Source organism: Actinia tenebrosa, unplaced genomic scaffold, assembly GCF_029948245.1.
Source record: "Actinia tenebrosa isolate PJP-AT-01 unplaced genomic scaffold, QUT_ActTen_1.0 PGA_scaffold11__36_contigs__length_13525064, whole genome shotgun sequence".
NCBI lineage: Eukaryota > Metazoa > Cnidaria > Anthozoa > Actiniaria > Actiniidae > Actinia > Actinia tenebrosa.
The window spans coordinates 1,475,946-1,503,341 of record NW_028292571.1 but is presented as its reverse complement, the minus strand read 5'-3'; the positions used below and the strand labels follow the sequence as shown (position 1 = coordinate 1,503,341).

The 27,396-nt window shown below is 35.5% G+C and overlaps 2 protein-coding genes across 2 annotated transcripts in view; one reads left to right on the top strand and one right to left on the bottom strand.

The window, feature by feature from the left end:
- LOC116305047 (uncharacterized) overlaps positions 1–12,953 on the top strand; it is a 32,186-nt gene extending 19,233 nt beyond the window's left edge. Inside the window, exons 19-35 of the mRNA XM_089027491.1 lie at positions 564–796; positions 1,786–1,853; positions 2,004–2,098; positions 3,049–3,117; positions 3,321–3,475; positions 3,699–3,769; positions 4,081–4,162; positions 5,962–5,974; positions 6,149–6,217; positions 6,818–6,954; positions 7,355–7,422; positions 8,100–8,181; positions 8,444–8,456; positions 8,845–8,913; positions 9,696–9,820; positions 9,904–10,011; positions 10,435–12,953. Of these exons, the coding sequence (XP_088883617.1) occupies positions 564–796; positions 1,786–1,853; positions 2,004–2,098; positions 3,049–3,117; positions 3,321–3,475; positions 3,699–3,769; positions 4,081–4,162; positions 5,962–5,974; positions 6,149–6,217; positions 6,818–6,954; positions 7,355–7,422; positions 8,100–8,181; positions 8,444–8,456; positions 8,845–8,913; positions 9,696–9,820; positions 9,904–10,011; positions 10,435–11,030 (2,053 nt within the window). The 3' untranslated portion in view covers positions 11,031–12,953. The remainder of the gene's footprint in view (positions 1–563; positions 797–1,785; positions 1,854–2,003; positions 2,099–3,048; positions 3,118–3,320; positions 3,476–3,698; positions 3,770–4,080; positions 4,163–5,961; positions 5,975–6,148; positions 6,218–6,817; positions 6,955–7,354; positions 7,423–8,099; positions 8,182–8,443; positions 8,457–8,844; positions 8,914–9,695; positions 9,821–9,903; positions 10,012–10,434) is intronic.
- Positions 12,954–14,328: 1,375 nt separating this feature from the next.
- Positions 14,329–27,107, bottom strand: LOC116305048 (cell division cycle protein 27 homolog). The gene is made up of 18 exons (XM_031714878.2): positions 27,003–27,107; positions 25,187–25,262; positions 24,356–24,503; positions 23,460–23,585; positions 22,956–23,053; positions 22,227–22,575; positions 22,020–22,146; positions 21,706–21,906; positions 21,524–21,571; positions 20,906–21,044; positions 19,750–19,922; positions 19,296–19,347; positions 19,101–19,201; positions 18,311–18,519; positions 17,607–17,724; positions 17,140–17,268; positions 16,377–16,451; positions 14,329–15,978 (listed from the first exon to the last, which is right to left on the bottom strand). Exons 1-18 carry the CDS (start codon positions 27,024–27,026, stop codon positions 15,727–15,729), a joined length of 2,445 nt encoding a protein of 814 aa, XP_031570738.1. The 5' UTR covers positions 27,027–27,107; the 3' UTR covers positions 14,329–15,726.
- Between the last annotated feature and the right edge of the window lie 289 nt (positions 27,108–27,396).

Sequence of the window (27,396 nt, the reverse complement as noted above, 5' to 3'; positions counted from 1 at the left end):
TAGTTCAAATGTTATAGTCCTCCCAGACACTATATTCAGGAAGTATGCCATCGAAGGTCCTTAAGGGTGATCACATGTACTGTTAGTTCAAATGGTATGGTCAACCCAGACACTATATACAGGAACGATGCCTACGAAGGTCCTTAAGGGTGATCACATGTACTGTTAGTTCAAATGGTATAGTCAACCCAGACACTATATACAGGAAGGATGCCCACGAAGGTCCTTAAGGGTGATCACATGTACTGTTAGTTCAAATGGTATAGTCAACCCAGACACTATATACAGGAAGGATGCCCACGAAGGTCCTTAAGGGTGATCACATGTACTGTTAGTTCAAATGGTATAGTCAACCCAGACACTATATACAGGAAGGATGCCCACGAAGGTCCTTAAGGGTGATCACATGTACTGTTAGTTCAAATGGTATAGTCAACCCAGACACTTAGTGCCTGTAAAAATATTTTTGATTGACAGAAGCTAAAATTCCACATTTCTTGAGCTGCGTGTTAGTTACTTATGATTATGAAAATGTTTTATCAAATGGTGAAAATGTCCTTCAGGTATCCAACATTCAGATATTTTAACTATGGAAAGAAAGACTTTAAATACACTGGAGGCCGAACCTCAAAGGATTTCATCAAGTTCATGGAAGATCCAAGAGAAGGACCTCCCCCTCCCCCTCCAGAACCTCAGTGGAGTGATGAACCTAGTAATGTCCAACATTTGACTGATGATGATTTTGATGAATTCATCAAAGAACATGATTCAGTCTTGGTCATGTTCTATGCTCCCTGTAAGTACTATAAATATCATAACTAAACATTAAGAAGAAATGTTTTTCAATAATGAGCATTAATGGCAAAAAGTGCCAAAAACTAGACTTTTGTAAGAGTTTTTGATCCCAATCAAAACCTTTTTTAAACAGTTAGAAACTGATGTACTATGATAAAATGCCTGTTTGAAGCGGTATTTTCAATTATACAAAGATGTTTTGTTGCATTTGTGTTAGAATGTAGATTTGTCAGCCTTTTTTATAGAAAATATATAGGAAATAAGCAAATGAAGGCCTAAACCTTATTTTCGATTCAAATTTTTGTTTTGGGTTAACACTTTGATTCCACTTTCATCGGTCATCTCCACTTCGAAACAAGAAAATAGTTTTTGGTGCTCACTGCTTAAATACGAAAAGAATTCGCTCTTAATTAGTAGTGACCAATCACTACCTACTGAATTAGACAAAAGTCGCAATGCAACAAGCTAATGAGCTTTGGACAAGTATTAACCAAATAAATGTTCTCATGTAATTTAATTGCTTCAGTTCCCAAGTAATTTTCGATTTACTCTAAAACTTTAAATTCAATTGAAGATGGCTTTATTGCCCATGAGCTTGGTGCAAGAGTTTGTCTTACCAGCGTGTAGTAACTAAAAGCAGTAATAACACATTTTGCAGCTTCAGTCAAATAGTTTTGTTTTCAAAATCATTTAATTAAGATGAATATATCAGAACAAATGCATAACCTACCCCAAAAAATATAGGCCTGCTTTGTCGAGTTTGCTTGAGTGACCACAAAACAATGGCTCCAGTGGTTGGACAAACATATTAAGTTTTATTGTCACTGAAGCTAATTTGGGAAAGTTCTTTTGTCATAATATTTAGATGTTAACTATTTGGCAACCCAATCTAGAAAAGGTAGTTCATAAATTTGGTAAAGACATTCATTTGAAAAACGTTTATTAAATAGTTAAATAGCTGCTGTTAAATAGTTTATTTTTTGTTGACAGGGTGTGGTCATTGTAAGAGTATGAAGCCTGCCTATACAGAAGCAGCTGAGGAAATGCAATCCAAAAAGGTGTCTAGTATTGATTGATAATGAACAGACTAGCTCATTGGCAGTATAATATAATGTTGAGAGATGATATTGATGCTAAGAAGGTGTACTATCTTATCATAATATAATTCAGTGTATAATGTAAGACTGACACTGTTGTTTGCTTATCAGATGAAAGGTGTTCTAGCTGCCGTCGATTGCACCAAGCACAGAAAAGTTGCAAAGAAATTTGAGATCAGTGGCTTCCCTACTATTAAATACTTCAGGTAAATGGAGGGTAGATTAATGCACAAACTAATTCCTTTTTTCATAATTTATTCACTTCAATTGTTTGTACATAAATATGTGCATTTGTCAGCCACAAATCCATTCACCTCATCAATCCATCCATTGCAATCTTCATTCCATCCATTCATCTTTTCATCTATCCACCCTTCCACCAATCCACCCACCCACCATTCAATCCCATCCATCCATTCTATTCTTCATTCCATTCTTCCATCTTTTCATCCTTCCACCCACCCATCCATTCACCCACCCACCAATTCATCTCATCCATCCTGTCTTTTCTTTATTGCATTCATCCATTTTTTCATCCATCCACCCATCCACCTATCCACCCACCCACCAATTTATCTCATCCATCCATTCTATTCTTCATTCCATTCATCCATCTTTTAATCCATCCACCCACCCACCCACCAATTCATCTCATCCATCCATTCTTTTTTTTATTCCATCCATCCATCTTTTCTTCCATCCACCCACCAATTCATCCCATCCATCCATTTTTTCATCCATCCATCCATTCACCCACCACTCCATCCATCTTATTTATTATCTGTCCATTCCATTCTTCATTCCATCAATCTGTACACCTACCCATCCATTCTATTCAAACACCCATCCCCTTCTTCTATCTATCCATCGGCACCAATCCTTCCATCCCATCCATGTGTAATTATCCACCTAACCACCCATCCATCTACCCACTCATAATACCCATCCACCCAGAAATGCATATCCATCCATTTTTTGATCATCTAATTGTTTACTCATTTATTTACGTGTATTTTTTTCACATTTCTTCCATGTTCATTTATTAAGCTATCATATTCAGGCATTCATTTTTTTACTTCTATTCACAAATCAATCTTTGTCTTGTTATATTTTCATCCATCATTTAGTTTTGTAATGTGTTTATTGTTCTTTATAGCGGAGGAAAATTTGCTAGTGATTATGGAAGAGCAAGAACAAAAGATGAGCTGGTTGATTTTATGGACAAGTAAGTTCAATTTTGGTAAATTTTAAGGAAAGATCTATTACTCATTAAGGCTGCATTTACATGTTTCTCGATGGATTTGTAACCTGGCAAAAAGTTAGGGATTTAGGGGTTCCGTTTACCCCGGATTGTTAGGATTTTTATAGAATCAAAGAGATGGTTCCTGAGTAAACTATCTGAATTCCTGAATTCTTTTGTTTTTGTAGTCCTGAAGATAAGCCTAAAGTGCCAAAGGAAGATAAGAAACCTAAAGAAGGAACATGGGCTGCAGAAAACAAAGATGTCGTACATCTGGATGATGAGTCATTTGATGAATTTGTAAAGAAACATTCATCAGCATTAGTGATGTTCTATGCACCTTGTAAGTACAGTCAGTCTGCCAGCAAGCTTACCAGCCATCCAGACATAGGAATAGACAGAATATAGACATGCGCACATAGTATGAGAAAAAACACAAATTGAGAGTTGAAGAGGTGTAGAGTAGATGGACAAACATGTATACAGTCAAATAACACAAATACATTAAGTTCTTAGTAAATTTGAAGTAGATTTTCAGAAATGATTATTTTATTATCAAACCACAGGGTGCCCACACTGCCAGAAATTGAAGCCTGCTTATGGGGAAGTTGCCAAGGAGATCAACACTGACAAAAAGGTGTGTATAACATGTTTTTCATTGCTTCATCATCTTATCACAGACCTTTTCTGAGATAGCAAACATGGTGCATTGTCGTATAGCTAGGGTTACAAACATTTTTTGTTCCCTATACCTTATAGTGTTGTTTGATCATTGTTTGTTCTAGATCAGAATGCTAAGTGAAGTGACCTTGATTGCGTAACTCAAAAAAGGGCTATTAATAGATTTCCATCTTTTATCAGTCAGCTGTCAGTTGCAATCAAAGTGTGATAATATATTGCTTCAACGCATGATGAAATAATTGTAAAAGGAAGTGTTGTTCTGATTAGATTGAAGGTGCAATTGCTGCTGTAGATTGTACAGAAGCTAAAACATTATGCAGTAAGCATGAAATCAAGGGATACCCAACATGTAAGTTATTGGAATGAGTCACTTCTTATTCATACATTATTTATCTATAAATTATTTCTTTGAGACGAATTTGTCCAAAACTGTTTAGATTGCATCTTGACAATAGGTAGCAATATTTAAATTTGTTTGTGACAACTGCATGTGATTAAGGACGGTGCCTACTATTGTCCACGCGCACACGTACTGCGCATCTACATTCGAGGAATTTTAAAATTTATTACTCGAATTGCACGAAACAAAACGTTTATTTTCAATAAAAGTTAAAGCAGAAAACGATCTTAAGTAACCCAGGCTTGTTAAAAAGATAATTTGCTAAGGTTTAAGTATTATTGACAAAGAATCATAAGTTTTTTTGGGCAAGTTTCAGTGAAAAAATGGCAGACTCATAGTTCTAAAAAACCAAATCCTTTCAATAATAAAGCTTTTTACCGTTTGTTTAGATTTAATCCTATAAAACTTGAATAAAAACAAACAAGAAATACATATGAAATTGAAAATTGACCATTTATTAATATCTAGGTGTGTAATTATGGTTTTGAAAATCTTTTTTTGGTCGCTAAATACTTTCATCATGAAAGTCTTTTACTTTGGAGTTCTCAATCTAAAAAATCATCTTATTACGTACCAAATATTTCAGAAATTCCTTTCTGCTGTTAAGTAAAAAGTCAATAGTAACTTCACTTCAAACCCAATAGTCTTCCTGGAACTATAAACCTTATAAATATCGAGTTTTTCTCTGTGTTTTTTGCTTGCATAGCAGGAAGCAGCATGTTTAGCTTGACGTGCAAACGCGCCAAAAACAGAGTTTGTCACGCCGTTTTGTATGCTGTGTAACGCTTGTCACGCATTCGGTATAAGATTTATCCCTAATAATGTTCTTTAAAATTTCGTATCTCTTAAAAACGCCTGGATACCCCTATTTTTTCTTTGTTTAAATGATAGAGTAAATGCTAAATTAGCCTTGTGAATTGAAAATTATGAAAAATAATTGGTTTTGAAAAGAATATGGACACAATATTTATATATCTACTGATCGAAAATAGGGAGCACGAAGCTAAAAAATTATATATGTTATAGCCAACTATTAAAGTCATGGTAGAATTGGGTATATCTTAGTAAAGAAACAAAGTGTCAGTCATTTAGGACGATTAAAATTAGAAATTTCTCAAAATCTTTTGAAAATAATTTTTTTCCCTGGTGTTAGTAAAATCATGACGTCATCACTTTTTAACAATTTTTAAGCCTTATTATTTCTTTTAAATGCATGGTGACCCCTACTTTTCTAACCAGAATTTGACAACCCTTTGACAGGTTAAAATAATTCACATAGTCATTTAAAAAAATAATTGATTCTCAATTAGTAGGCACCGTCCTTAAGTAGTGCTGACCGATCCTCGTCACCAATGTTAGATCACTGAACAAGAGTGCCCCATTGATTGCTTCTTTATTGAACTATTGTGTGTAATGAATCATTTACAATCGCGTATGTAATTATATATTGGGTGTGACGTAATACTGCGTAATGATATCAGATTACGACACTTACAATGAACAGAATTACATTTTACATTATACAGAATTCATCCCTCTTATGATATAGTAGACATCCTATCCTAATTCCCCAGAGAAATAAATTCAATGAAAGAATAAGAGTTGTACATTCAATATATTTTACTGTAATGTTTTGACAGGAGTCTGTTGCATCCCTAGCAAAGGGAAATGAAGATTTTGACACATTTTAACCTATTTTTCTCTTTTCCTTTAATGTTGGAAAAATCAACCACCTCTTCACAAAACAGTACAATATTTCAAGTATGTATGCAAAAAAGCTGTTAATGTGTGCAAATCTGGAAGAGGAAGTAAAACGTTTGCATATTTTAGTATCAAATCAATGCTGTCATATACTTTTCAAAGCCCCCACCAGTATTGTGTTGGTTAAGGAACATTAATGTCTTAAGACCATGTATTGCTCTTATTTATTCATAGAAATGGAGAATTCCAATTCAAATACACTGGCAAAAGATCTGCAGAAGGCTTTAGAGAGTTCATGAAAGAGTAAGTCAATTAGGAAACATGACATCGTGAATAATGTAGCTGCTTGTTTTCTCTAAACCTGGTGTTAAGCAATTGTCTTAGTTTGCAAAAAATAACCACCCACTTTCTAAAGTCAATTCAAAGGGCTTGTTGATAACCAAAAATGTTGTTCATGCACAATAAACGTACAGGTATAGACAGCTATAAGGCCAATAAATATTTGCCAATCAGGTATTGACCATTTATGGCCAAGTGATCATCAACAGTACTCTCTTTTGATGTCAATCACTATCAGTCGACAGCCAGATTACTTAAAATCCTTCAGTAACTGTGTTTACTCTAGGCACTGCCCCCCCCCCCCCCTGGGAGGGGGGTACTCCCCTATATTCGCTATACGGGTACATGCCACCAAACAAGGTATGGTTTTCAGTGACAGGGTCAGGGTTCAGTGGGCTCAGCGGCACATCCCTACCCTAAATGGGCAAGAGTACCCCCAGGCACTTGCCAGTGTTTGTAATTCACTCACTTAATCTAGTAATGGACTGATTATTATATTTCAACGAGGGTTCAATATAGGTTATTACTTGTTAGTAGTAATTTTGTTACTCATGTTTTATTTAGTCCTAAGAAGCCCAAACCGCGGCCGCCACCAGCAGACTGGAGCAAAGAAGATTCGAAAGTGGTGTTCTTGGAAGACGAAACATTCAATGACTATATTGCTAATAACTCTGATGTGCTTGTAATGTTTTATGCCCCATGTAAGTAGGACATCTTTTATTCAAACTACCTGAATATTTATTTCTATTACAATGACCTCTATGACCGCCATATGAGGTTACATAGGGAGGGATAGTGTGTTTTCAGAAATAGTGTCTCTTACAAGCTAAAAATTGAACAGTTTGCATGGGGACAGCATGCTACAAGACTTCTTAGGCTCTTTTCAAATGTCGAACTTGACATGAGCCAAACCTAATGACATTAAAAAACGCCTTGTTATTCATTGTTTCATTTAGGTTTGGCTCAGGTGAAGTTTGACGCTTGACCTTAGCCTTAGAACATTATGCAAAGTGTGCATGTATAATTATGTGGAGCAAATTTTCCTGATTCAAAATCATTGGGTTTTTCCTGTGGCTCTTATAGTAACTTTTTTCTCTCCAGGGTGTGGACATTGTAATGCAATGAAGAAGGACTACTATGCTGCTGCTAAAGTCATGGATAATGAAAATGTGAGTGCAACCATGCTCCTATACATACTATTTATGTATGACGTGAAAACTTCTCTTTAAGCTCAATCATAAGAATGAGAAGGGTGTAGTACCAGTGACCACACCCATAGTGTCTGCGTCTCAATACTGACAACCACATATTTGTAATCTGCATAAAAATAAACTAGTCTGAGATGTTATTAAGATCTTAGTGACAAAGGTACAGTAGCAGTGACCACACCCATGGTATCTGCGCCTCATTACTGATACCACATATTTTTAATCTGCATATAAATTATTTAGTCTGAGATGTTATTGAGATCTTAGTGACAAGGGTGTAGTACCAGTGACAACACCCATGGTGCCTGCACCTCATTACTGATAACCACATATTTGTAATCTGCATATGAATTAACTAGTCTGAGATGTTATTTTCAAACGTCTTTATGAAATGGGACCATCCAATCTATTCATGATCAACATAGGGATTTACAATGGGGAGCTTCAGTGAAACCATTTAAGTATCTCGGTGCATGCCATTAGCCCCCTATAGTCTTTGCTACCTTATGTTTGGGTAGGCTATAAATCCCTAAATTTAAACCAATCAGGACTACTGTGGAATCAGTTCTATAATTATTGGATTTCACAGTATACTCCAGCTATTTATCTCATGTTGGTTGATATGATTGTTTTTGCAGCCTGATGTTAAATTAGCTGCTGTGGACTGCACTAAGAACAGGAAGGTTGCTGGACAAGTGAAGATCAGTGGATATCCTACAGGTGCGTAGTATTATATCATGGCTATTCTGACATGATCTTTAGCAGCACCACCTTATTGATAGTCTAACAGTAGGTTGCAATAGACAGACAATAAGACTGATAATTTTATCATTGCTTGTGTTTTATCATATTTTGTAAAAAATGGCAAATCCATTGACAGGTGTAGCAAAATGCATCATAAAAACTTATCATCATTATCATCATCATCATGGTGATTAATATTTTTTCTCTTGTTCCTTTCATGTACTATTCCAATTTGCAGTCAAACTTTTCAAGTAAGTATACAGTCATTTAATTAGAAATTATAATACACCATCATTAAGATAGTAGCTAGTATGTTCCAAAGTGTTATCTTCTCTCTAGTCATGAAGATATAGAAATATAGATAAGTTATAGTGCTGGGGAACGAGGTTATTCCGGGCGAAAGACCCTTGGACACACATATTCTCATCTTTACTCTCTAGTCAGAGTATTTGGCTCATTTTCTGCCTGTGTTTCTGGGGATGCCTTCATGACGGAAAGTATTTTAGCTCTGCATTTTTTCGGAAATATTTTGAATGAGTCATATATTCTGACAAGCTGCATGCTAGGTTTGTTTAGTATACAATTAGAAAGTCAAATTATGACTGACAGAAATCATATAAATTTGGATTGTAACTCTAGAAAAGGCAAGGAATTCAAGGAATATGAAGGGGACAGAAGCATGTTGGATGTGGTGCACTTCATGAGAGAGTAAGTTGCTTCTGGGCTACTTTAATGTAAAGAAATGATGATAACTGTGAACAGAGATAAGTTGCTGAAAACAAACAGGAATCCAAAATCAAAATATGAAGCCAAATTAACCTTTTTGGTGCTAGCTTGGATTGTGTTACAGTCACCAAAAAGTTCAGACATTGTTCTCGGATTCCCACACAAATTCACTGACTTTAAAGAGAAAATTTAGGTAGATTTCGTTAGTTATCTCTCTTAACAGCAGTAAGAATAGCTTCAATCAAGCTAGAAAAATGATCATTTACTTGCATTTAGAGAACTAACTAAGCATTAACCAAGCAAATAGTTCATTTAGAGTCAGTACATTTGTACGGAAATTCAAGAACAATGTCTGAACTTTTTGGTGACTCTAAAACAATTTATAATACCCCATGACGGCTAGCGCCAAAAAGGTGAACTGAAAAGAATATGCATGTCCACTATTAAAACATACAATCAAGGTGACTAAATCGTACACAGCCATAAGTACAATTAATATGAGTGGCAAATGATTGAGATTTGATTGTATCCGTATTCTCCCTTCCATCAAGCAGCAAAAGATGTTATTACAGTTGAGCCCAACAATGAGAAATTCTCTTGTTTTAAGAATCCTACAATTGAGGCCGATACAATGCTTGTTGTCTCATTTGCATCTCATTTGCTTGCATCCATGATATCTGCAATTCAGTTTTGGTGATTCATAGTTAGGAGTTATCCTTTTCTAATTATTTGACAACAAAGTGGTTGCATTCTTGTTGTTGCAGTAATGCAGGAAGTGATGACAAAACTGCATTGGAGAAGCCTAATCTTATCAAGTCCCTGACAAAAGAAACATTCAAACAGTTCCTAAAGGACACTGAGCATGTGCTGGTCATGTTCTATGCACCTTGTAAGTTGCTATTTTACGGGATCATCTCTAGTGTAAAAAAGTATTTCATTCTGATGATTTCTTGATCTTTATTATTTTGACAGGGTGTGGTCATTGTAAGCAAGCCAAGCCAGAGTTTGAAAAAGCTGCAGAGGTGTTTAAAACTCAACCACAGAAGGTGTTTGCTAGTGTTGACTGTACTAAACACGGAGGTAGATATGTAATAGTAGCTTTTTGTGATGTATTAAGCTATCTAGTCATATACTCAAGATATTAGAAATTTCTGTAATTTTACTTTGAATTCACTTTTAAGACAGCAAGAAAGATAATTTCAGAACACAGTTTGGTGTCAGTATCCCATTTGGTTTTGTAGCCTGTGTTTGGTTTATTAGTTGGGAGTGGAACTTAAAAGAGCGAGACCGACAGTGAGAAGAGAGACTATAGAAGAATATATTCTTATATGAGATGGAAAGGAATCTTTGAAAGAGCAATATAGTCTAGGAGGAGATTTCAATGTCTATAAAATGAGAAACGTAACACATGCACTACACTTAGTACTTTGCCTATTACCACAAAACATATGCCAAAAAATAATTGTGGCAAAATGGCAATTTATCTTTTGGTTTTCTTTACAGGACTTTGTAATGATGAGGATGTGAATGGCTACCCCACCCTCAAGAGCTACTATTATGGCACCTATGTGGTTGAATATGATGGTGGCAGGGTTTCAGAAGACTTTATTTTATTCATGGAAGATCCACCCCTCCCTTATGTGCCTAAAGATCAAGTCACACCAGAAGATAAAGTAGAGGAAAAACCTGCACAGCCTGAAGAACCTGTACAACCAGAAGAACCTGTACAACCAGAAGAACCTGTACAACCAGAAGAACCTGTACAACCAGAAGAACCTGTACAACCAGAAGAACCTGTACAACCAGAAGAACCTGTACAACCAGAAGAACCTGTACAACCAGAAGAACCTGTACAACCAGAAGAACCTGTACAACCAGAAGAACCTGTACAACCAGAAGAACCAGGACAACCAGAAGAACCTGGACAACCAGAGGAGCCTGCAGAATCAGAGGAACCAGTTCAACCAGAAGAGCCTGCAGAACCAGAGGAAACAGTGCAACCAGAGGAACATGGACAACCAGAAGAGCCCACTCAAGCAGAAATACCAGAAGAACCTTCACTACAAGAACCTGTGCATAAGAAAAAAGAAGAGTTGTAAAGAATAGTTATTAAATTTATAAACATACCATCTTGTACACTCAGGCCGAGAGCTTTTTTTCTTCCCAATCAGTCCATGATGCCCTATTTCATGTTGCGTATATGCCACATGAGCCGTAATAATTTTATAGGATACCTTCCTGGTTTTGCATCTTTACTATTTTTGACATTGTACTTGCAGACCATACATTGAAGTGACATATTCTCTTTTCACAACTGTCAGCCTAGTCCTACACAACCACCACTTGAGTGTCTTGGGTTCTTGTGGTTTAAGAAGGAATTTGATTGACAAGTTGGAGTGCTTGGTAAAGCAAGTCAATAGTGGACTTACTCACCTTGTTATGTACAACATTGTTTGTCAACATACCAGCTAGAAATGGCAATTATTTCTGTCGACAGCAGTATAATATTAGAGTGTTTTTACTTCGCCAATGAATTATTATTTAATGACTAACAGTCAAGTATAATGAAAGAAAGCAATGGAATTTTTGTCTACTAATAAGTATTAAGTTGGCTATTCTTTCATGGGCAAAGGAAAATCACTCTAACATTGTATAGACCAATACTACCCTTTGCGAGCTACCGTGAGGCGTGACGTGCCAGTTTTTTAAGAAACGTTTGAAACTTTGTTAGCTTGTCAAAACTGTCAAGCAACATACTTTCGAAGCGGCGCCACAAACTTTTTCTTTTCTCAAAGAATCTTCAAAGTTTTACAGCCCCTCTGTAGTACAGTCTGTAGTGCGTCACACTTCATGGTAGCTCGCAAATGGTAGTAAGCCTCCCATTACCACAGGAATTCCAACACTATCAAAACGAAAAATATATACCTAAAGCTAAATACTAGATTTTTATCCAAGTATTAAAATAATTATTGAATTTAAAGCAGATGTACAGTGAATTGTACACAAATGTTATCTATAATAATGTTAAGTCAGCTATTTGGCTCTGAAAAATTTATAAATTTAGTAATGAGAATTCCAATATTGCTTATAGAGTGGTTTTCAAAAACCTGTGAAACAAGGTGTAATAACTAAGTGTAACCGGCGGCAAGGCGCTCAGCTATGAATCAGATTGCAAGTGGTTTTGACAAAAGAATTTATTGAAAAATTCACACAACTTTACAATACTCGAAAAAAAACGGGAACAAGATTACAGGATATCTCTTTACATCGTAGAGAATTCCTTGTCTTGATATGTGCAACGTCTTCAAGAACTTTTACTACACTGATTTAAGCTTAGTTTGGGCCTATTTTTATGGAAAAACCTGCATTCTTAAGACCTTACACATCCTATGCAATGTTGCACGCCCTAGGCGCAAACAGGATGTCCCAAACACGAACTTACGTAAACAAGCGCCAAACCTAGGCATGACTCACTGTAATGTAATTACGTACGGAAATTATTTCTTGCTTACGCATTTTCCACGCAAACAGTTAACTAAAGAATTACATTCCTATGTGTACACGAGGCATTCCTAATTAAAATATAGATTTATGACTAAATAATTACTGTCCGAAATAGTGTCTTTTGACTCTGTCACATAAGGTGTAATAAATTGTAATACACTGAAAACACAAAAGAAAATCAAAAGAAAATGCAGACAATAAAGTGTACTAAAGTGTAATACGCTAAAGTGTATTTCACGGGTTTTTGAAAACCACTCTAATATTATTTTTGAAAATCTTACCAAATAATAAAACAACTTCTTAGAATCTTAATAATGAGCTCTAAATATATTTCCCCAAAAAAAAAACAATGCAGCAGAACCTCTATTTAGCAGCTTAAGTTGTCCCTCATGCATTACCCCAGAGGATTTTTGCAGTCTTATTTTCCAGGATTGATACAGAGGTTCTGCTGTAATATTTGTGTAGTCAAAAACAATATTAGAGTTTGTTTAGGTCATAATAAAAATGTATAAATTCAAGTGTTTATGAATATTATTTGATGTATCTTAATGTTGTGTGTACATGGGAAGGATATAATTTAGTGCCATGTTGATGATAATGACTTTATTTACAAGAGGGATAAGACATGATTAACTTACAAGAGGTATCTAACATATGGCATCTGGGAGAGTGCATTGTCTACCCAGTGATGTAAATGGTACCAGCAAATTGTTAGGGTGCAACCCAATATGTCAATAGAGTGCAATAATAATATACCCGTGAAATAGATGGCTAGCTAACTAGAGTGCAAACAATGATATTAATCCGTGAAACACTAATTACTAAATAGTGCAAAATAGTGCTTATATTAAACAATAGAAAACAATGGAATTTGCATGAAATTGTGCTATTTAGTATTACTAAAGTTTCACGGTTATATTGTTTGCACTCTAATTAGACTACTAACTTTTGTTTGCCTAAGTTTAATTAGTTAAAATAGGTAAGAAAGTAGAAAGAAAGTAATAAGATATATTTTTCTTATGTAATATTTCTTACTGGTGGGGAAAAAATCTTAAAACAGGCTAAATTAAAAAAATAACCACGCAGAGCCAAAGAAGTGTTATTTCTCAATGATCGGGTAAAATTTCGAGGCTTTATTTCACGTTTAGATGATTTTATTGAAATTTTTGATGAACCCCTATACATTTCCATATAACAGGACACCACAGAAACCAAGCTTGGGCTACCTGTGAACACACTTACAAAAACTGAAACAATATTTTGCTGTACATGCTTTTCCTTCGTATAATGATTTGACATGTTTGCATTTTCATATCTATTCATTTATATATTTGGGTAGTCAACGCCGGTGCCCTTATCATGCCTCACTTAATTCCTATGTTTTGTCTAGAGTTAACTATCTCCTATTTCATCCTAACTATTTCGATGATGGTGGTGGGGGGGAGCAGGTGAAATTTTAAAGGGGGAATGTGAAAAAACAATTTACCAGTTAAATAGGGGGTGGTGATATTTTAATCAGAGAATTGGGGAGTGGGGGATGCAAAGCTACAAGAGATTGCCTGGGGGGATAACTATTTTTTGGGGGACTTCATGTGGGTCTTAAGATTTTTCTTTGTCATTTAAAGATTTCACCAAATACCCAAACCTCCCTCAAACAAGCAATGGTTTTACATTATAAAGGGCAACAAAAATACTCCACAGAAAAAGGCTCATCATTTGCCATTTACAGTTAAATACTTCTAACCATAATAAGGCACAAACGTTCTTTGTACTTTTTGAAAGCTAATACGGTTTTCTTTTGTCAGCATGAGATTATAACTCACAGGGCTAGATTGATCATAAGTGAACACACAACAGACATTCAAATAAAACAAGTTTTTTGAAAAATTAAAATAAGGCGTAACATTTTTATTGGTCATAATAAACAATTTGTAACAGAAAGTCTTAAAATACGGCTGGGTAGTTTTACTCATTTGACAAGGATTGGTATTTTGACTAATCTACTAGTCCGAGTAGAGTGCAAACAATCCGTGAAACAATAATTACTAAATAGTACAAAATAGTGCTAATTAAACAATAGAAAACAATGGAATTTGCATGAAATTGTGCTATTTAGTATTACTAAAGTTTCATGGTTATATCTTTTGCACTCTATGGACCTTTCTCCTTCATCAGCCCTGTTGACTTAAAAAACAGATTTTTCCCACACGGCCTCTGATTCAAGTGTTGCAGGTTTTTGTTTTCATGGGAGTTAACATTGCACGGTGATCAAAAAAATATCCAACTGTATTACAAAGCTTTTCATGATACAACCTCTATGAACTGCCTGATGAGGGATTATAATCATGTTTTATGCAGAACAGTGTGCAGAAGAACAAACAATGGATATTGTCATCATGAGGTATAATATCATGAATATAATTTGTGCTTTGTAAAAAAAATTGAAGATGATTTCAACAGTTCATTTTATTATTAGATTTTACATGGGTGAGAGCTTGGAACACTTGAAGCCACCAGAGGCAAGCTAGAATAGACCCCTTGCACATAACATCAAGCTGGGCAGCAAAATAAAATCATTTACATGAGCAAAGTTTACAGATCTCAAGAGAAAAGATTTTTCTTTGTTTTGACCCATGAAGAATAGACCTTTTTACCGATAAAGTGGATATCTTGAATTATTTTTGTATGGGATGCAGAGGGGTAATTCTTGGAAAATTCAAATACTGTCAGGGTGTTTTTTTAATATACCTTTGTGCTTTTCAAAGCACATCTAAAAAGCAATTGAATTTGCTGGTAACATTTTTTTAGAACAATATGCAAAACACCAAGACTTTAAATTATTTGAAAACATAACCACAACGACACTCTATGCTTCATAAATTTTGCCCCCTCAGCATCCCATAATTCAAAATGGCTGCCATATAAGTAAAAAGGTCTATTAGTGTATTAGTGCAAGGTCTATTAGAAGTCTATAGATAAGAAATTTTACCTAATATCTAAAACCCAAAGGACACTAGTATTCAATAGTATAGGATTGTGTTGAATTGGGGACATTATCAAAAACCTTCACAATCAACGGTTAAATCACAAAGTTTACTATAAATCCTGCTTTGAACAGTCTCTGAAAAAAGGCATTTACTAACCCCCTACAGTCAACTTATCAACACCACTTACTGTACAAATTCATAAGAGTCATCAAGCTTTGGTTGCAAATCATTCCTCGGCAATATATTTTTTACTGTACACAAGTTTATAAATCATTAATTCTTATTCCTATATTGATTGAAGATTCTAGAATAATACCATACTGGAGCTACTTGCAGAGTCAAGCTCCAGTCCCATTGGTTCTTCATCTGCAGCATCAGCTGATTGGTCCATTGATGATTCGTTACATCCTAATCCCATGGTGCTGTCATCGTCATCTGGAAGGTAGCGCTTGTCAATGGCATCTTTAATTTGATTATTGGCACCCTTGGGGTCCAGGTCAATAGCCCAAGAGAAATTCATCTGTGCCAGATGAGTATGGCCAAGCTTTTTATATACCTGATGGACAATATGGAAAATATGTGAACAATTATTGACCTATATCATGCTAGTGTGACAGTATTTATCAGGGGGGAAAACGATATGAGCTTTTTAAAACTATATACATTTTTGCAAAGACATTCTTTTAGCCATTCACATCCTCAGTATTTTTTTGCTTTTTTGGATCCCTAAATGAAATTTTGGGTAAACAAGTGGGAATTCTCAGAGTAGCTACAGATAGCTAATATCTTCCATAAAAATCAACATGAGTTAAGTGTTGTATGTTGTAAATATAGAATGTAGTGGTATTGCATGTGGAGTTTATTTAAGTTTAAAGTGACTCTGGTGACTGTATTTTCACACTTATTGGTTTCATGTTCCTTCTGTCGTGATTAGTTACATGGTATGAAATTTACCTTTCCCATTAGGAAATACACCAGGGCTTCTCTTGGTACAACTGTTTTTAATTCTTCTAGTTCCTGTAATGCTTTCTGCAAGAACAAAACAGGAGTGTTTATTATCAGCTGCAGAATTTGCATGCCATTCCTTGGATAATAATTTTTTTTGTTCTATGGTTGGACATGAGAAGACGTAAATATGGATACAACTCTCAAACAAAGAATATTATTTTCTTGGGAATGACGCATTGTATCAAGATGATTATTAGATATATTGTTGTCTCATGATAAATAGACTTGACCTTGTTACACAGTGCAACTATATTCTTGCAATGCCATTGGCAAGTTGCACAAACTTAAGGGTCTTAGACATTGACTTTAATTTGTCTCATTGTTAAAGACACTGCAAGATAAGTTGCAGGAAAAAAATGCAACATATAACAGAGCGTGAATTATAAATGATAACAGTTTTAAGACACTAGCAATTTTATTTAATGCAAGATAAGTTGAGTAGGGAAAACACATCATGTAACAGGCCTTGAATTGTAAATGATAACAGTTTTAAGAGACTTGCAAACTTAGTGATGTCTGAATGGCAAATTAAATTTACCTCAGTCTTTGTTTTCAATTTTAAATTAACTCCAAGGGGGGAAAAACATGATTTTGGACACCATTTCGTGAAATCCCTGACACATTTGATTTAAGGCCATGCAAAGGTCTACTTATATCTATCTTATAGGTTTATAATGGTGTTTAGACTAACTGCTAAGCCTGCCCTTACCTGGTATTTTTCAGTGGAAAACAAGATTGATGCCCTATGGAATTTACAGAGTGGATTCTTGGGATCAATAGTCATGGCCTTGTTGATGGTTGCTAGGGCAGCTTCAGACTTCTTCATAGCATGGAGGACCTAAGACAAAATGAAACTTCATTCATTCATTCTACCACAACCCAATATCACATTTGGAGAAAGTTGTCTTTCAATGGTCTACATGTATTTTGGAACAGTCTTCACGCTCACAGCACGCTCACAGTCACAACATGGCAAGGCATATGCCAGCCCAACCACATTGCAATCAATCCATCCAATCAAATGCCCGGAACATGGCAAGGTCAAAGCACTGCCAGACCAATCACACTGCACGAGAAAAAAATGTCACAATCAAAATTCTAGAAAACATCACAGTCGCGGAAAGGCATGCATATGTCACCAACTTTTTCACAGTCAAATAAAAATGCTCAACTTACCACACCAATATGGCAATACAGTACAGAACTAGATGGGTTGATTGAAAGAGCCTTCCTAAAATGAACTTCAGCCAGATTGAATTTCTCCTGCTTGTAATAGATCATCCCTATGCCGTACCTGTTGGAAAACGAAGGTGATTATAGAGCACATACCTTTCTGAGGTCAAGATACTCCGCCAGACTTATGGTCATGGATAAGCGAAAACATATAATAATAATAATAATAATAATATAATATGATTTATATAGCGCCTATACAAGTCGGCTCTAAGCGCTGTAAAATATATATAAATTATGATTCAAAAGCTAGTTTAAACAAATGAGTCTTAAGGTCTTTCTTAAAAGTTTTTAGACATGAAGTGTTTCTAAGAGGAGACGGTAGTGAATTCCATAGAACAGGAGCAGACACAGAAAAACAACGATAACCATAAGATTTAAGATTGTACGGACAAGTAACAAGAAGCAGTTCCTTGGATGAGCGGAGAGTTCTTTTAGGTTTATACACAGTTATGAGATCAGACAAGTAGACAGGAGCCAGACCATGAAGTGCTTTGAAAGTGAGGAGTAGAATCTTAAAATTGATGCGATGTTTCACAGGAAGCCAATGCAGAGAACAAAGGACAGGAGTGATGTGATTATACTTCTTGGAGAGAGTTACAAGACGAGCAGCAGAGTAACAAGAACAAATTAAAATATGTACATACCAAGCATTGTAGTGTCTGGGGTCAGCCTTGATAGCCATTCTATAACAGGACATTGCACGGTCCAGTTCCTCTGTTAACACATACTCATGGCCCAGTAAAGTATAGGCATAAGTGAAGTTGGGATCTACTTGTACGGCACGCTGGAAGAACTTGATGGCGGTATCATGCTCTTTATGAAGACTGAAACAGTTCCCAGTCGCACACCATGCCTGTTTTAACAAATTGAATGATGAACATCAAAAATCAGGGTAGTGGGAGATTTTCAAGAGTTCACCATACAAATTCCAGTACCTAAATATATTGTACAGTCCAGTACTTGGAAGCATGCCACCAGTAGTTGGTGGAAAAATGAAAATTCTCAAGTACTGGTAGTTTTTTCATCCATCAAATTAATTATATAATTATACAGCTTCTCATTAATCCCATATAGGTAACCGTCCAATTATTTTCTTAATTGGACAGGTCTTGTTGATATGGGATTGATTATGCAGCTATATAATTAATAGGTAATGGGATTTCATGCTCCCCAATCAAGGGATAATTAGACTCGAAAAATTCCTCTGACTATCAAATTAGACTCGGCCTATGGCCTCATCCAGTTTTGGAAGTCCTCAGAATTTTCCACGTCCAATTATTTCTTAATTGGACAGCATGGAGTCCTATTACATATACTAATTAAATGTCTGTCACCCACAGTGGCTCTATTCAGTATTCCAGCATGCAGGATATGATGGATGAAATCTATTAAGAAGTAGTTAAGTGCTTTGGGTATTTGTCATGTACTTCTAACCTGAGGTGATGTTCTGTCGACTTCAGTCAGGTCTTGTGCTAATGATGAGAGAGCTACTTCCTTTTGTAGATGCCATAATGTTGTTGAAAATATTTCCATCCCTATTAGCATTCAAGATTATATTAATTGTATATGAAATGTTGTGAAAAGTCAAGTAATGATGAGATGATGAGATTGTGTACGCTATTATTTTACCTTCTAATCTTTTAGGATCTATTCGCTGAACCTCAGTGAAAGTTTTCTCAGCCTATACAAAAGAACATGTCGAGTAAATTGAATATGGTGATCATTAATAGAATATAGATGTCTGCTAATCGCTATATCAAACTCAAACACTAAAGGAAAACATAATATAATATGCAGCACAAAACGATGTATTGAGAATAGGTTGAATAGCATTCTCATTGATTTCATGTGATTTATCTAATTACACCATGGTCAAGCAAGATGGGGGCAGTTAGACCTGAAGCTTTCAAGCCTATTTTGAGAGGGATGCAGAGGCGCAATTAAAAAAACTTCAATTTTACATGATATAAATAATATAAAAGTCACAAAGATGCAACCACAATTCTGAAGTAAAGTCTAAAGTAAAAAATTAATGAAATCTCAAATCTGACACTGATTGAATAAAAAAAATTAGGATGATTACCATTTGATATTCAGCTGTTTCAAAGTAAGCACGTCCAACCTGAGTTAGAACCCAACCAGTATTGTATTGATGAGGAGGCAGATTAGAGAACAATATTAGAGCCTGCTTGCATTCATATGATGAAAGCTTTTGATATGCTGCACCAATTTGTCGAAGAAGAGACATTAACCCCTCTGTCAAGGAAATTAAGAATGGAACATTAATCACCTGAGATTATTATTTTACCATTACATTTACATTCTCTGAAAAAATATTCTTATTTAATGTGTTTTATCTGACATGAGAGTTCTTATGATAGTATTGTTGTATTGTATTATTCTATTTTATCTTGGCTTTTACCTCACATCAAATTAAAGTTAGATTAGGGAAGGAACATTGTCCTTTTCTGAGATAGCGAACATGCTGCATTGTAGTCTAGCTTTGGTACGAACATCTTTTGTCCATCTTGCCTTATATGGTGTTGTTTGTACCGAAGCTAGACCATAATGCATCCTTTATATCCAACTTAGTAAAGGCCTATGTTTTATAGTGGGAGAGGACAGGGGATTCACAGTTTAAGTTTTGAAAGATGGTTGTAGACCTCCCCCTTCCATTCAGTAAGAAGCTCATGACCCTCCTATAAGACAACAAGGCAGGGCTGTAGCCAGAATTGTTTACCAAGGCAAATTAGCCGCAAAGGCAGAAGCATGTAAAGGGTTCAAAGTAATTTTGAAATAGAGTCTTGGAAATGCGATTTCCAGAGTTTTGAGGGGCATTTGCCTTACACTGGCCTCACCCCTCCTCACCCCTGCAGGAAACAGCCCTCCCCCTCCCCCTATATAAATACCTTCCCTTAAATAAGAAATTACAAGAAGATAAAACGTTAGGGATACTGTCACATTAGGGCTTAAAATAATAGCTGGACATTGCACAATGTCTGGCCACAACTGGGACTTGTCCAGTCAAATCTTTGCCTTGCCAGCCAATTTGAGCAGTAACGTTGAGCCAGAAATAAGGTATGACTAAGCTAAAATTAATTTGAGCTGGTCAACTGGTGACTGATTGGCCGTTATTTTAAGCCCTGCACAGGTTTTCCCCAATAATTATTCTATCCTTATGCAAGAGATTGCTGCCTGTAATGAACCTGATTCTCAAATAATAGCCTTATTTGACTTACCAAGACTGTTGTGTCCTGGGGTTCCCCTGACTAGCTTGTCTTGCTGTTCTTCTCTTGCTGTCTTTGTTTCTCCATGGATGACATTGGTCGTGCAGGTTCCTAATGGTTGTTGAATACTGTTTCTTGTTTGTCTCCGAGTCTGCATTGAATAATATAAGGACTTAAGTATAATTACACAGGTGTCATAGAAAATCAAGAGTGCTGATTGGTCAATAATTTCTTGATAACCACCTATAGTTAAATAGGATTTTAGTATTTTTACACGAGTGAATATAATAAATCCTGCAATTATATTCACAAACAGGTGAATATAGCAGTGAAGATATTTTTAAAAATGGCGACAAGCTGTTTTGTTGATAAAACGAAACTTTTTCTCTGTCATCTATTAAATTCACTTGTGTTAAAAATGCTAAAACAATTACATTCGCCAAAGGCAAAGTGAACATATTAACGGGAAATATTTAACTTGCCACTCAAATACTCAGGTCTTGGTAAATATTCCCCGATATTAACTTGGCCTTCACCGAATAATTAAGGAGTGAATTATATCGTTGAATAACCTTTGGTATTTGGTATTACAAATCAAAAAATTATGAATTTGTGTGCCACATACTGTACCTTCCTTAGTGTACTAGTTCTGGTTGTACTTCTTGGCTTCTTAATATCCTATAAACAAACAAATGAACCAACTTATATCACAAATTTCCATAACTAAGTCAATACAAATGCAACAAATTACAAATAAAATAATATAACAAACAATGGCACAACTAGACAGTTATATATAATCTTTATTTTACCGACGTGATTTCTTCATTAGAACTTGAATTCATGGTAAACAACCTAGTACTTCGTCTGACGGTTTTATTTCCTGGCGAAGATAATATCGACTGACTGGAAGATGTTTGTTGGGAGGCTCTTGTATAAATCAGAGATGAAGAAGTTGTTGTTTGAGCATTGGTTGATGCTGATTTGGTTGTTGTATCATTTCTTCTGACACCCTATAAAAAATTAAGATTCTGTATTATTATGATTTTAAAATATCAAACGTTGGCAATAATTGGTCAAGTGGGCTACCTGTGAAAGTGATGACCAAAGGAAGCCCAATAATTACCTTTTTCACAGGAGCTTTTGGTGTATGTCCAGTGTGCAGATCATTGGAAGAATGTACTGATGGTGATGGGGTAATATATGGCACTGCATTCTGATCTGTTGGTGTATCCAGTGGTATCATCCCAAAGCTATCAAAACAAATACATTTATTAGATCGTAATCTTAAAAGTATGACAGAGTCAGCAATAATAATGCATTAACATTTTACCTTGGAGTTAGTGGACTTGATGACTGATTACTACCAAGCAGATTTCTTCCCACTCTAGCTCTAACTCTATTCTCACTGATGGAACTCATAGGGGTGGGTGGAACCAGGAATCCACTATCAGACATTTCTGGTGAGATTCCACTACCAAAAGATGGTGTACTGTTTTCTGAAGGATCCAGGTTTTCTGTAGCCATGTACTCCTCTGCTTGTCTTTTGTTGTTGATGCTAGAGGTGCTTCCCAGAGTAGAAGTGGACAAACCAGTTGTCATACTCTCTCTGTGTGTCAGTGATGTGAAAATCTTGGGACATGCTGAGGTTTTAAAGTATTCAGAGGGATCTGGTTTCTCCCCTGGAAATAAACAATTGAATAAATAAAGTGAGTGAATGTACAAAGGGTTTTTGGTGAATAAAATGATCCCTTTTTAAGATATCCAAATAGGAAAGTCATCATGGTTTAGTTATTATGCTGCTGGGCCCGGCTGTAAGAAGCATGGATAGCACTATCCAACAGATAAATCTTATCCTGTGGATAAATTTATTGGATAACAGCATCAAGTTATCCATTGGATAGCGCTATCCAGGCTTCTTACAGCCGGGCCCAACAGCATAATAACTTTGCCACATCCTGAATTCTGACTGGGTATGCCACAAGTTCACCCATGTTTGTACCATTTGAAGTCTACATTATTTTATCTTAGTTATTTCTACAGTACTTTACGGTGTACATACCTAAATTGCAGAGAGCTTCAAAGGAGCTCCACAAACAGGGGTTGTATTTTAGACTACTTTTGAAACATTCAACTGCTCTCTTAGTTTGGTCAGATTTCCTAGTTAAATTAAAAATACGAGTTAGGTTAAATCAATTACAACAAGGTATGCAATAATTTCCTGTTGTGACTTTACTTATTGTATTGTATGTCTGTCTCTGGGCTTTCTGCTGCAAGCAGGGAAAAATTGAAAAGAAGAGAAAATGCAAAGCACAGGGGAGAAGCAACAAAGAACTCTACACACATACAATACCAAGTCTGGGAATTGAACCCTTGGTGAGAGGCAAGCTCTTTCACAACTACGCTATTCATCATTCCCACAAGCATCAAGAGTCAATAATAATCATCCAGCATGGTTTTGCTTCTAAAGATTCTCAATAAGCTTAGAAGCTGCAAATTACTATGAAATAAGACAACCTTTGTTTTTTGTAATAGGTGCTCATCAAATTACTTTATCATACCGTACCTGCATATTTGACCTAACATTGCCAGAGCATATCCTGCTGCATTTCCAAATTCACTAGCTATTGTTTCTATTGGTTTGCCATTTGTAAGACATCCTCCTGTTAATGCCATTTCTCCTTCAGAAAGCCTTAAAATAAAAAAGAAAAAGTGATATCCAGTTTTTGCACTACCTAGGTATCTCTAATATAGAGATGGATGGATTTTAAACAGATGGTCAAGTATTAACTGAAGGATAGAATAGTTGAATGGATAAATGAATGAATGGGATAAATGGATTAATAGATGAATGTATGAACTGAAGGATAGAATTGCTGAATGGATAGATGAATGAATGGGATGAATGGATGAATAGATGGGTGTATGAACTGAAGGATGAAATGGCTGAATGGATAGATGAATGGATGGGATGAATGGATGAACAGATGGGTGTATGAACTGAAGGATGAAATGGATGAATGTATAGATGAATGGATGGGATAACAGATGGGTTTATAAATGGCTGAAAGGGTTATTTGAATGGATATATGAATGAAGGAACAAATGGGTGTATGAACTGAAGGATAAAAAATGGCTAAATGGATAGATTAAAGGATGGGATAGATGGATTAACAGATGGGTGTATGGACTGAATGATTTGATATATGGATGAATATATGGATTGTAGAGTGAAGGATGAATGGATTGATAAATGGGATGGATAAGTGAATGAATGGGAGGAAAGGATGAACAGATGGACGTGTGGACTGAAGGATGGGATGGATGAATGGATGAATGAATGACCGAATGAGTGGGATGTAAAGAAAATGAATGAATGGGATGTAAAGAAAATTAACAGATGGATGTGGGGAATGAAGGATAATATGGATGGATGAACAGAAGAATAGATAGATGACTTACTTTTCTAATTCATAACAGCACTTAGCAAAGAGAATACGACAAAGTGGTGAGAGAGAACCCTTGCTTTGTAACAGTGAATAAGTGTTCTGTATCATTCCTCCTTGGTAATAACATGTTGCTAATAGATGAAGAGTATCAACAGAATTCACTAAAATGGAATCAAAGGTCACCAATTAAAAATACGACAAAAACTAACATTTGATTAACTTGCTTGACTGAATTCATAGTCATTGAAGAGTACAATGGTTTGGTCACAGAGGTAAAATTACTAACATTACTAATAACATGCTAAGATTTCCCAAGATTGTATTGGTGCAATGTGTCATAATACTAACTTGAGTATGATTTATATGATCATGAAAATAGTTGTACACTGATATAAAAATAGTAGCATCATAAACTAAATAAATGTTAGCATCATTAACCCCAAAAAGATGTAATGATAAGGGAATGTTCATTTTGTATGGGCATGGGTGAAGGGTGCCCCCCTTACTTAAATCCCACCAGCCCCCCATGCTCATAAAAAATAAATGGTCCCTTAATTATAATGCTTTGAAGAAGTTAGTACATGCATGTTTCTGTAGTCCTTATCATGTTACAGGCTGGCATCTTCTGTGGGATTTGCTTTTCCCAATCCCGACAAAGAATTAAAAAAGCAGTGGTGACCCATATAACCCACTATCTTAAATAATGGCATCATCTTGTTTAATCTTTATGATACAATTTGTTATTGCCTTTTTCCGTTAATGTGAAAATCATTTTGCAAGTACTTCTCATTTACATCTAAAATAAGATAATATAGTGTTTCTGTAGCTAAAAAGAGCTTCTTACCTTCAGAATACAACCTTTCTGCTAAAAATATTGCGTCTTTGTAGGCATAATGATGCAGAGCATTCCAAATAGATGCCTGAAAGCAAACCAATGTAAGCTTTAATATGTTTACACGTAAAGACGACTTCGGTCCGTGTAACACTCCACAAAGAGCTTTTCAATTTAGTTGGCGTGAATTGGACATATGAAATTTGCCTGATTTTTGAATTTTCATTCTTTATGATCATGTCAAAATTCGAAAATTATCTCATCGATGTCAATTTTCAATTTTCGAATTCAAAAATTAAAAATCAAAATATATATTTGAAATGACTTTTTGATATTTTGATTTTGTCCTCTGAAAACGAACTTTGGAAAAATATCCTGTAGACAGGGGGAGGTGAAGATTAGGCGGACTGAGGGTAGGTGGGTCCACTAACAACAACAACAATAATAAAAAACATAGAGGGAGGGGAGGCACCAAGAACTCACCTACTGACCGGACTTTTACGGCACGAGGTTTCTAGTTCGTAATCGTATCATCCCGGCTTCCACTTTGTAAAAAAAGGCGCGAGATTGAAGTATTGTTACTTGTGTTGATTTGAACGACATGGCTTCAAGCAGAAGTGTTTTAGATCCTTATGAGCACGAAATCAAACAGCTTATAGAAGATTTTGGATATACGCTTCGTGAAGTTGGAGTGTTTTTAACCGAGAATTATGGATTACAACGAGGATGTTCTGAAACGAATCTACAAGTCTTCTGTTCTTTGAGAGACATTCATCGGCAAGACTACGGTAGGAAAAATCAAAAATCACCAATCAGATAACAGTAAAGCTAGACGGAGATGAACTGATAACAGCATTAGCCAATGAGGTTATCGCGTTCTCACGCTCCATACTTGTCTTCCAAAGTGGCCTAGGTAGTATAGTCGAAGCCGGGATGATACGATTACGAACTAGAAACCTCATGCCGTAAAAGTCCGGTCAGTAGGTGGGTTCTTGGTGCCTCCCCTCCCTCTATGTTTTTTATTATTGTTGTTGTTGTTAGTGGACCCACCTACCCTCAGTCTGCCTAATCTTCACCTACCCTCAGTCTGCCTAATCTTCACCTCCCCCTGTCTACAGGATATTTTTCCAAAGTTCGTTTTCAGAGGACAAAATCAAAGTATCAAAAAGTCATTTCAAATATATATTTCGATTTTTAATTTTTGAATTCGAAAATTGAAAATTGACATTGATGAGATAATTTTCGAATTTTGACATGATCATAAAAAATGAAAAGTTCAAAAATCAGGCAAATTTCATATGTCCAATTCACGCCAACTAAATTGAAAAGCTCTTTGTGGAGTGTTACACGGACCGACTTCCCATGTATAAGTCTATATGTAAACATAGGATCAGTTTGAAGAGATACAATAATATCATACAACGGTATAAACTTGTGATTAAGGTACAATTTATCTGAGCCAATATATCATATATCTAACTTTCAAACAAAATATTAACATTACTTAAATTTATAGCTTACACAACAATACAAACGAAATAATGTCAAGTTAAACCTAACGAAATATTTACGAACGAGTAAAGTTTCACGGCGTAAATTAGGACGATAAGCAATAATTAACTGTATATACATACTTTCATAAAGGATCTTATGTTAAATTTGTAAACGCAGAAAATTAAGTTTAAAGAACACAAGTTAATTCAATACTAAACGTTCGTTTTAGTAAAAGCGCGCCTTCTTCTGGATATAAGCATTCGCAACTGACAACAAATATCAATGAAAAAAGGTCGTTCTCAAAGTCATATTTCAAATTTTACTTTTAACTTACCCTTATGGGTTCCTCACAAACCATTCTCCATAAAAATACCAATCTTTCTTTCAATAATTTGTGTCTGTTTGGAAAAAATTTAGAATTTTCAAGCAGCCGCCATGAATGAACTACGCATGATCAGTATCGCTACCGCTGGTGGATAGTATGGCGGGAGCAAATAACAAAGGAAGCCCAACCAAAATTTTAAGTTGTGACGTTAATTTCTAACAAAAATTGTTAAAATAAAGCGAAAAATGTCCATAATTATTAACCTTCCACATGAAACTATTTGAACTTTAGGCAAAAAATCTGGTCATTAGAAAAATTAAGAAAAAATTTCTTTCATACAACAGTTATTTTATTTCGCACCGGAAAGTCGTTTTTCTTAAGGAAGTGAGTTCCGGAAAGAAAC